Source organism: Oncorhynchus clarkii, chromosome 27, assembly GCF_045791955.1.
Source record: "Oncorhynchus clarkii lewisi isolate Uvic-CL-2024 chromosome 27, UVic_Ocla_1.0, whole genome shotgun sequence".
NCBI classification, from domain to species: domain Eukaryota; kingdom Metazoa; phylum Chordata; class Actinopteri; order Salmoniformes; family Salmonidae; genus Oncorhynchus; species Oncorhynchus clarkii.
This window is the reverse complement of record NC_092173.1, coordinates 26537167-26548493: the sequence shown is the minus strand read 5'-3', so window position 1 is coordinate 26548493 and position 11327 is coordinate 26537167. Positions and strand designations below refer to the sequence as shown.

Below are 11327 nucleotides of genomic sequence, written 5' to 3'. Positions count from 1 at the left end.
ATTTGGCATTTGAAAAAACTACAGCTGTGCTATGCTACCGAATGCAAAATGTATCTGTATCATAAAAGTGTAGTGCAATATTCCCTTTTCTTGCCACACACACATACTCTCTCTCACTAGGGACAAATGTTTTGGCTACTTGTCCAGAGAGGTTTGAGCTTTAGAAGTGGATCTGCAGCAAAAGTAGACCTTTATTGCCATCTACAGGTCAAAGGTCAGACTGGCATTCAGTAAAATGTAAACATGGGCGATCCACAGAAAATGGAAATGTGTGTGTTTCTGTTTGAGAAGTTAAACCAGTTAATTCCCTTATAACTGAGTGTCCTGCATCATGTATTATTTTATTGGTTGTAAATTAAATACGGTTTATTTTACAGTACATGTATTTTACACTGAATCATTGATATCTGGTTGAATGTTGGTTGTGGGTGTAACGGTGTAACTGGCGCCTCTGGGCTGAGGGGCTCTGGCGCCTCTGGGCTGAGGGGCTCTGGCGCCTCTGGGCTGAGGGGCTCTGGCGGCCCCTGGCTGACTGGCGGCCCCTGGCTGACTGGCGGCACTGGCGGCCCCTGGCAGACTGGCGGCACTGGCGGCCCCTGGCAGACTGGCGGCACTGGCGGCCCCTGGCAGACTGGCGGCACTGGCGGCCCCTGGCAGACTGGCGGCACTGGCGGCCCCTGGCAGACTGGCGGCACTGGCGGCCCCTGGCAGACTGGCGGCACTGGCGGCCCCTGGCAGACTGGCGGCACTGGCGGCCCCTGGCAGACTGGCGGCACTGGCGGCCCCTGGCAGACTGGCGGCACTGGCGGCCCCTGGCAGACTGGCGGCACTGGCGGCCCCTGGCAGACTGGCGGCCCCTTGCAGACTGGCGGCACTGGCGGGCAGACTGGCGGCACTGGCGGCCCCTGGCAGACTGGCGGCCCCTTGCAGACTGGCGGCACTGGCGGCGCTGGGCAGACGGGTGGCTCAGGCGGTGCTGGGCAGACGGGTGGCTCCGGCAACGCTGGAGAGGAGGAAGGCTCTGGCAGCGCTGGAGAGGCGGGAGACTCCGACAGCGCTGGAGAGGAGGAAGGCTCCGGCAGCGCTGGACAGGCGGGAGCCCCTGTAAGGATGAGCCGGAGAGACAGCCTGGTGCAGGGGGCTGCCACCGGAGGGCTGGTGCGTGGAGGTGGTGACAGATAGACCAGACCGTGCAGGCGCACTGGAGCTCTTGAGCACCGAGCCTGCCCAACCTTACCCGGTTGAATGGTCCCGGTCGCCCTGCCAGTGCGGCGAGGTGGAATAGCCCGCACTGGGCTATGCAGGCGAACCGGGGACACCGTGCGCAAGGCTGGTGCCATGTAAGCCGGCCCAAGGAGACGCACTGGAGACCAGACGTGTAGAGCCGGCTTCATGGCACTTGGCTCGATGCCCACTCTAGCCTGGCCGATACGCGGAGCTGGAATGTACCGCACCGGGCTATGCACCCGCACTGGGGACACCGTGCGCTTCACAGCATAACACGGTGCCTGCCCGGTCTCTCCAGCCCCCCGGTAAGCACAGGAAGTTGGCGCAGGTCTCCTACCTGGCTTTGCCACACTTCCTGTGTGCCCCCCCCTAAGAAATGTTTGGGGCTGACTCTCGGGCTTCCATCCACGCCGCCGTGCTGCCTCCTCATACCAGCGCCTCTCCGACTTCGCCGCCTCCAGCTCTTCTTTGGGGCGGCGATATTCTCCAGGCTGTGCCCAGGGTCCTTTACCTTCCAATTCTTCCTCCCATGTCCATTCCTCTTTTCGCTGCTGTAGCTGTTGCCCGTTACCACGCCGCTTGGTCCTGTTGTGGTGGGTGATTCTGTAACGGTTCTCTTGCGGTGAAGGAGAGGCGGACCAAAACGCAGCATGGTGATGATTCATGTTTGTTTAATAAAGGAAAACTATACATGAATAAACTACAAAACAATGAAATGTGAAAACCTAAACAGTCCTATCTGGTGCAAACACAGAGACAGGAACAATCACCCACAAACACACAGTGAAACCCAGGCTACCTAAATATGGTTCCCAATCAGAGACAATGACTAACACCTGCCTCTGATTGAGAACCATATCAGGCCAGACATAGAAATAGACAAACAAGACATCCAACATAGAATGCCCACTCAGATCACACCCTGACCAACCAAAACATAGAAACATACAAAGCAAACTATGGTCAGGGTGTGACAGTGGGACATATCTGAAGTACTATGTGTGTGTGCTCAATGAATCACACTGTGTGTGTGTGGGTGGGGTGCATGTTCTATACATTATTCAGGACAACATTACTTTGTTTAGCCTACACCGTGACTATGACTGCATAATAAACTAAACTAAATATACTATGTATTTTCTAATCAAATGTGTTAACAGGGCAACAATAAAGAAGACAAAGGCCATCAATTCAATGCAAATATTACTGTATTAAAGGAAATTGTTGTATTAAGCTTGCTTTGAAAACCGTTTGAATGGCTTGGATAGGCCTATGGAGATGGTGGAAAACATCCTGATTAGAAGGGGACGTTTGCGAGGCTTCTCCTGTTGAGAGGTGGAGGGAAGACCCTCTGGGAGTCCAAATGTGGCAGGATGTGCCACTATGTTGGGCGACAGAAGAGAGAGAGTTGACATGCACTTTCATTTAGAAATGATGGTATATTGTATTCTTAGTTTCAACTCATTATTACTTTCACAAATAAATGAGAACCAGAATCTTGAGATTTGGAAACTATAAATAATTTTACATAAGAGATTACTATCGATAATATATAATGTACTGTATATAGGGTTTAATATTTTTGCAATAGCAGCTTTGTACACCAATATCTCAAACAGTAAATGTCCTGCTGTATGGACTTACACATGATATCTTCAGTCTGGTCTTTGGATTCAGAATGGCAGGATTTCTTATTGGAATCCTTCTTGTTTCCCATCATGAATGGCTAAAACAAAAACATGTCAAAACAACTGTCACAGCAGAACAATCTCACGGTAATAACGATCACATCTTACACACCAGCACAACAAGATTTATAAATGGTTTTGGAATTAATGGATGGTTTTACATTTTCTCTAAATAACATTGTTTACTCACATTGACACAATTGTTAACTTAAATAAGTGTGATGTACCTTTAAGTTGAATTTCAGTCTGGCAAGCCTTTGTAGGAAAGACAGCTTCCCTCTGGTAGCCTTCACATCTTCAGCCATGAGAAGAGCTTCTGGCCTGGTGGCTTCAAAAGATGTTCTTGAGGCTGCTCTTGATGCCTCGTTACAACTGTGGAGAAGCTCCTTGCTCAATGACTTCACAAGAATCCTATTGAAAGTGGAGTCCTGAGTCGACACGGCCAGTTGGAGTATTTTCTCTGAGCCAAACTCCTTCAACAGATGTTTGTAGACGGTGCTGTATACTTTGTGACTCTTCAGGTTCTTGGGATAAGCTTGGGTCTCAGAGCAGCCTGACCATGCACAGAAGGAAGCTATAACTTTTGGAATCAGGTCTTGTGACGTGCGTGTGACGTCAGTTGGGTACAGATCAGTTTGGGTTTGTATTTTTGACAGAAGTCTCACCACTAACATGCTGATGAGGCCGGTGAAGTCATCATCACCGACTAAGTTGCCAGTGGATGGGGTTGAAAGCGAGGCAACATCCGGGCTGGTTGAATTCTGATCACAAACAATGCTCTGAGGTACATCGAAACAACTGATGGTATCCCTTTCCTCAGCATCTATGTTGGCCTCAAAGCCTCGTGCAGCATTGGAGGTCCCACTTGTTGTCATGCTGATGGCGGAGAAAGATGGCAGAGGGTAGGACTTACCACTCAGTAGACTGCCTATATCAGTTACAGTTCCGGTTGGAGATGACCCTCTGCTTTGTGCATCAGAAACCACAGAGTCCATGACCTGGCTTACCATTACTTTGGTAAACAGGCTGACTGTGTCACTAAATGCTGATGTAGAAAAAGAACATGAAATCCTATCTTCAGATACGCTAGCCGGCACACTAACTCCCTGAGCCAAACTCATTGAAGCTGTAGAGGGCACAAGGCTAGGAAGCAAGAGGCGCTTCACAGACTCCTCTGCAAAAAGCTGAACCAGCTTGTAAGCTGTGTGCTTCCCCACCGTCTTGTCATTCCTCTTCAGCTCAGTAAGGACTGTATCGGATGCACTCTTTCCAGCCGCCACTGTCAGAACCAGAGGGGTCAAGTTGCTCTCAGAAATGATGCGGTTGACTTGGTGAGTAAGATCACGTGAGAGAGCACCAATCCTACCCTGAGATATGAGCTCCTCCAGTCTTGCTATTGCAGCTGTTAGATCAGGGTGGAATGCAACCTCCCCTTCTTCCTCTGGATGTACCTCCTTTATGATGGTATCCACTATTGCAGACATGCTTTCCCTGGCATCACACACCAATGTTTTTGGCTTAGTAGATTTGCCCATGTCGATGACTGAGCATCTCACAATGGGCTGAGTAATACTCTCTGGTAAATCAGAAGAGATGGGAGTGCCAGGGAGTGAAAATTCCCACTCTGACTTCTTTGATCTGGCAGATGAGGATGACAACGAGGAGGAAGAACGCTGTGGCGCTTCATAGATCAGTTCCTCACCACATTCACTGCTTACCCTTTCAACATCCTTCAGCATCATTCCAACCACATTCTCTATTTGTGAAAGCTCAGTCACCGTTTGGTCAGATTTTGACAGCTCTTTCTGAATTGAAACCAGAATATGGCTGAGGGTCTTTTTGGCTTGAGCCGTTGTTGCTTTGACTTGATTTTGCCATGTAAAATAATTCCTCATCTTTGTCTTCACATTGTGGTAAATAGTCTTTGCAGTTGTCCAGATCTTCTTCTCAGATACTTCCAAACCAGACTGTGAGCCTTTGGGTGTGGCCTCAGTGTACTCTGAGGTTTTCTCATCACTCTGTTGAAGCATAGAGTCTGCCTGCCATAGAGTAGTAGAAGACTCTGTGGGTGGGAAAAGGCTCTTCATGTCATTTGTAATTGATCCAACGATTTCAAAAGCAGTTATATCTGTATGCCTTAAGGAAATTGTTGATTTTGCTGGCAACATCTGAGAATCTGTCTGGCTGGAACTGACTTTGCTGGGAAAGCTACTGACTGATTTGATCAGTATTTTTCGCACTTCGTTGGTAGCGTTCATCTGGAACTCCTCACTGGAGAGTTTCTCAATGACTGAGGCTGGAGTATCTCTTAATCCTTCCAACCATGAAGAACCAGACACAGGCATGTCTTCTAGATAAGACATGACACTGTCCAAAAAGCCACAGACTTCAAGGGAGTTGTAAGAGGAACCCTCTGCAACAGATGATGTGCATTCCAAATCTGCCACCTCTGACCTATACATGGTCACAATCTGGGACAAGACCTCTTTGGTGCAGGGCACCATGTTGGAATCACAGAGAGACAGTAATGGTTGAGAGTTCTCACTTTGGCATTTACGGAGAGAACCAAGTCCTGTTGAGTTGACCACTTGCAGTATTGCCTCACTCTTACTGGTTTCAGGTTGCTCTGGTGTTTTCTCTCCTACAGAGTCAGTTGAATCACATCCATCAGATAAAGAAGATGAACTACGTTCTGATATAGGGGATTCACTCCTACATGGGGAAGGCAAGCTCAGGATTGAAACAGGCAGATCACTGGAGTCAGTATGCTCCAGAAGCACAGCACTGGAGTCAGCTTTTTCCATAAGTTCTTCCCCTTGGACTGGAGCTCCACCCATTCTGAGGAACAATGTCTCCAGCTTTGCCTGAAGTCTCTCGCAGAGTCTACGAGCTGCATGGAAGGGTTTCCGCTTTGTCGTACAGTGTCCCACTTGGGTATCTCTCTGGGTGCTTGTTGGCTGATCTAATTCAGCATACTGCACAATGTCCTTGACATCTTCAACAAAGTTATCAATTATTTGTGATGCCTCAGATTCTACTTTGGTCTGTATGAGCTCAGTGGCCGCAGAATCAAGGATCCTGTCAGATGGGCTAGATGCATTCATCAAGCTTGGAGTGGTACTAAACGAATGAGAAGGTTGAACCATACCAGAGATATCGCTCATTAACCTTCTCACAAGAATTTCACTCACAGCCTTTGAGGCTTTGGTCTTGAACTTCACACTAAACAGAGTGCCAAGATTTTGCATCATTGCTTTGCAAGATGTACATATTATGTTCAGCTCCTCTGGAACAGGAGAGTCTTCAACATCCAGGTGCTCCACTACAAGGTCACTGCCAGATGCCAACATTTTAACTTTCACAGCCACTTCTCGAAAAACCTTAGCCAATTCCGGATCTTCTTTTTCCAATTCACCCACCATCTCTGCGATAACAGTCATCACTTCTTCTGTTGCAGGTGGAATGCATGACTCTAATACAGAGGTAGAGCTCTGGTCCTCTGGGGTGGTGTGATCATCAAAACATTTCTGGACCATGTTGACCATTTGTTCAGCGGCCTGGGTACCAGAAGAAATAGGGGAGGACCGCCCTGAAATGGCTCTGCTGATGGTCGCAGAGAGGGCAGAGTTAAGCTGTTCGACCACCACCTTGATAAGACCAACAGTCAGCTCAGGTGGGCAAGAGGACAGGATATTATGATCAGACAGTTGCTCCTGGACACTTTTGATGATTCTGTCCTCTGTCATTCCCAGGAGGACTTTCACTGAGGTCTGGGAACTTTAAAACGAACAAGCAAAGCATGATAATTCCTGTCTTAACTTGGCAAATCGGTCAAGCGTTGTAATTTTAGTATTCTAAATATCTACATGTCCTTTTGATCGCTTTACATGCTCATTCATTTGAATATGCTCAAAGGCTGATACATTACATTTTGTACTACATCAGATAGAGTAAATTGCATTGGCTAACACTGGGATAGATGATCTCGGTGAAATCCATACATGAAAACCTTGAGGGGAACATACCTCTTAGAAGAGGGTGTTAGGGACCTGAGATGTTGAGCCCCTGTGCCGCCCTTATACATTTTCTTCGCCAGATATCTAACTTCCTGGATGAGCTCCAGTCTTTCCTGATCAAAGGCAGCAAAGGATCTTGCACTGCCACCCCTCTTGGGTGAGTCAGTGTCGTCGTCAGCAAAGTCCTTTACCCCAAGTACGCGGGCCAGGGCTGGCAGCAGGATCTGCAGGGTGGTCTGTGCGATGAAGGTTACAATTGTCTTGCACAATTTGGCAAGCTGTTCCTTCGTCATCTGTTTTGAACAAACAGAACAAAAACAGTCTTTTCAATGGAACTGTGATGTAAAGTATTCTAGATCGAACAGAATGCATTTGATCAACATTGTTATTCTTGTCTGTGACTGAATTCAAAGTTTGATGAAGTCTGACAGAGAACATGAATAACAGAATATGACTTGATGGCTAATCTCTGAATTCAACAGATCATTGACACATCAAAGGTCAAAGGCAGGTAGGGAAACTTACAGGGTTTTTTAGTCCTTTGTAGATCACTTGCCACTGCCTAGAAAATGTAAAATAAGTGTTTTAGTTAGTGTTTAGTTCCCACTGCACAATATTTCATAAATGTTGAACATTACAGAAAAACGTTTAACATACTCATCAGTAAGATTGCGCAGGAATGAGATGAGGATTGGGTAGGAGTATTCCATCTCATCCTTGTTGCCTGGGCCGAATGCAGCCTGAACAGCTTTCTTCTCCAGGAGCTCAATTACAGATCCTCTATCCAGGTGTTTATTCCTGGAGACTAAAGATGTGATTGCCGTAGAGGAAGTAGAAACAAAATTAAAGAGAAATCAGAAGTTTTATCTCTTAATACTCTGATTTCATTGTTTTAGGGTTTTAGAATAGGCCTATTTGAATAAAGATATCTATGTGACCTTTCTTACTGATTACAGTAGACTACAGTTTCATTGAAAATGGATAGCACAACCTGCACATCACAGACAGAATAGAGAAACAATGTAGTACTACAGAGGTAAATCTCTGACCTGCATCGTTGTCAGTGCCCAGCTTCCTTGACTTCTTGCCACTCCTCTTACTTTTTGCCTAGGATAGAACAGAACAGATTCTAGATCTCAAATGATGGCAGACATGTAACACCAGGGCCCGTATACATAAAGTTCATCAGATAAGGTGTGTGCTCAACCTTGCCCAAATAATTGTATTCATTATGATCTCAAATGCAAAACTGATCCTAGATAAGCACTCCTACTCTGAGACAATTTATGAATAGGCTATGGGCCAGGTCAAAGCAGCTCTTAAAACACGTTTTGAAAACAGCTACTACGTATGTTGTTATCTGAGATATATAGATATCTATGGTATGACTGCTATCAGGTACAGAGTGTAACCCAGTAGGCCTATTATGTGCTCTGTCACTCCTGCCATCTTACCTTCCTTCCCTTCTTGGCCTCCTCTTTGGGCGTGGCCACCGGTTCTTCCTCAACAACTTCCTTTCCTTCCCTCTGAGGATCACCATCCTCCCTCTGTGCTACCTGAAGGACAGACATTCCAATAAGTAATAATATGTCAATGTCAGAGTAGATCTGTGCAGAGGACATCATAAATAGAGCTACAGCCATATCAGCGCTAAGCTGGTGACTTTATAAAGAATGGTACATTTGCTTTACAATATGTTATAGCTTTTTACAAGAAATATCTGCTTATATTGCTTTACCCTTTTTTACTTTCCCCCAATATTGTATGAAGTAATTTAGCTTACCTTTTCTTCATCCATTCAAGCTATTTTATATCTCAAAAAGCATGTCCTTGTCTGTGTTGGTTACATTCAAGTTGAGTTCAGGTCGAGAGTGAGGACAATATTGCAGGCAGGGACTGTAATTTAGGGCTACATGCTACGTCATGGAACGTTAGACCTTTATGACATCACAAATAGTATTTTTAGGAAGAGCGCGGGAAAGGTTACTTGCCCACTCAGTAGGACTAGCTAATATTGACAGAAATTTCCCCGTCAAACGTTTTCGATTGCCTACCCCTACGCCTTCCATCGAACATGGTCCTGCCTTTGCAATATTGTCTCTCTTGTGGATTTACTTACGTATGACATGTAGGCTTACTGTGTCGGATCAAGTTGATTGATCTGTCCTAGTCAGCCTTAGGTTGAACCCAAAATCTTCTGGGAAATATTTGTTAATAATATTCATTTCAATATCGTTTTATTCTTTGATTTAGTCCCAATCCAATCCTATTGTTGGCTGCCAATCCCCACCAAATATGTCATTGTAGGACATACTGTAGCGGGAGAAAGTGAGATCTGCAACGCGGACGCGTTCGGTGGCTCCTTCAGTGCAGAGGCAAGCGCGTATGCCAGTGCCACTAAAGCCCGGGCTTGTGAGGCAGTAGTCTACAACGCTCACAGGCAACACCTTGTCATTTTATTAACTCACTAGAATTACCTTGTCTTCTTCATTCATTTCGATTGCACTTCCTTTCGTGGTGAAATTAGTTTTGATTACTATTAACTTTAATCTACAGAGTTTAAGTGTTTATGTTTCCCACGTCATCATGTGATGCTGTGAGCAAACAATTTATGCCCAGCCTTCCTAGATAGGCCTGGGCTGCATAACACTATGAATCTGGGAAAACATAACACTTAAAAAAAAGTTTTACAGTGCAAAAATAGCGTAGGCCTACTTGTGTACTATTCAAATCCACACTAAAGCCACACCTCTTCACACAGACGTACCCATATTCTGTTGTTTTAGCTTTAACCTCTGTTAAATTCACTTCCCTGGTTAATCTGTCATCATGTTTCGTGTTCTCCATGGTTAATCTGTCTCTATGTTTAGTGCACTTTAATATAGCCTGTTTACTTATTTGAATGTTTGATTATATTTCTTTTTATCCTGCAGATTTTGTTGTGGATTTAAATTGACTTTGGGTGTCTTGAAAATCACTTAAAATAGCACTGTTGGGGATCACGTGACCCTTGGACGAGATGGCCGCATGAACTAAGAGCTCCGCACAAGTAGTTTCCAATTCCTAATCTTACCTCCACTCCAAGTTCAAACTCATTTAGCTTTAGTAAGAAAAAGTCATGGCGGCGACACTACAGGTGACATTTTTACCCGGACTCGAGTATTAGCGACGGAAAAAGCCTCCAAGAAGAAGCTAGCTTCAGAAAAAACTAGCGCCATTAGCCAGGAGCAAGAGAACCCGCTCCCCCACGAGGCACAACGAATGCCAACCTCGCACTCTGTCGAAGACATCCTTTCTGAGTTGAGATCCCAACGTACAGAACTAAACACTAAATTAGATGCCATTAACTCTCAGCTCAGTGCGATAGGGGGCAAGGTGACAATCCTGGAAAACGCTTTGCCTGACATCAACAACAAGATAACCATAAACGCGGGGCGCCTGGACGAGGCAGAGGGGCGAATCCTATCCATGGAAAACTTATTGACAGATGCCATGGAAACAATAGCATATGCTAAAAAGAAAATCGAGCATCTGGAAGAGAAAACAGAGGACCTGGAAAACAGGGGGCGAAGGAATAATTGTGTTCTATTCAATCTGGGCGAAAAAGAAGAGGGAAACAACCACCGCGCCCAATCACCATACGTTTCCTGAGATTCACCGACAAGGAACGAGTCCTACAGGCGGCGAAAAACAACACCATCACAGTGGGAAACGCCAAACTCGCTTTACACCAGGACCTGTCAGCTGGAATACGCCGAAAGCGCCGAGAATTTGACGAAGTGAAGAAATACTCCATTGACCGAGGCATCTTCAGGGGATTCAAATACCCAAACGAGCTCAGGATTCTTCACCAAGGAGCCTTGCGACACTTCAAAACTCCCGAAGAGGCAAAACGTTTTTTGAAAGACAATCCTGGCCAATGAGAAACAGACCAATGACTAAATGCGATTAATGCCATTACTAAAGGAGGTAAGACGACATATAGCCGATATCCAGAGACCCACCCCCTAAAGGTCATTATAGCCGTCCAATTTATATTTATTTTCCTTTAACTGAGAGGGATGGGCTGTATAGCCTAACCTAGGCCTACTAATGTTTCAGCCTACTTTTATTTCCCTGTTTTTTTGTTGTTGTTGCTATTATTACTTGGGGTTCCCTATGTCCCTCGGGGGAGGTATATGTAGGCTTGGCTATTGATTTTATTTTTCTCCCCTCTTTTACTGTGGTCTGGACGAGGGCAACTATGTTATTTACTCAATGCGGGGTGGAGAGGATGAGGCATTTCTTTGGTGGGGAGAGGGAGACGTTGTGCGTTGCTAACTGTTCCCGGTTTTTGTTTTATTCGGAACACAGAATTGAGACTGAGCGGGGGGGTAATAGATCCAACGGGATGTGT

The 11327-nt window shown here is 45.9% G+C and overlaps 1 protein-coding gene across 1 annotated transcript; it reads right to left on the bottom strand.

The window, feature by feature from the left end:
• Positions 1-1878: 1878 nt before the first annotated feature.
• On the bottom strand, positions 1879-10825 carry LOC139386407 (serine-rich adhesin for platelets-like). Its single transcript, XM_071131981.1, has 8 exons — positions 8386-10825; positions 7981-8038; positions 7589-7736; positions 7457-7493; positions 6941-7224; positions 3143-6692; positions 2872-2953; positions 1879-2608 (listed from the first exon to the last, which is right to left on the bottom strand). The coding sequence occupies exons 1-8, from the start codon at positions 8572-8574 to the stop codon at positions 2457-2459; spliced, it is 4500 nt and encodes a 1499-aa protein (XP_070988082.1). The 5' UTR covers positions 8575-10825; the 3' UTR covers positions 1879-2456.
• Positions 10826-11327: the final 502 nt, after the last annotated feature.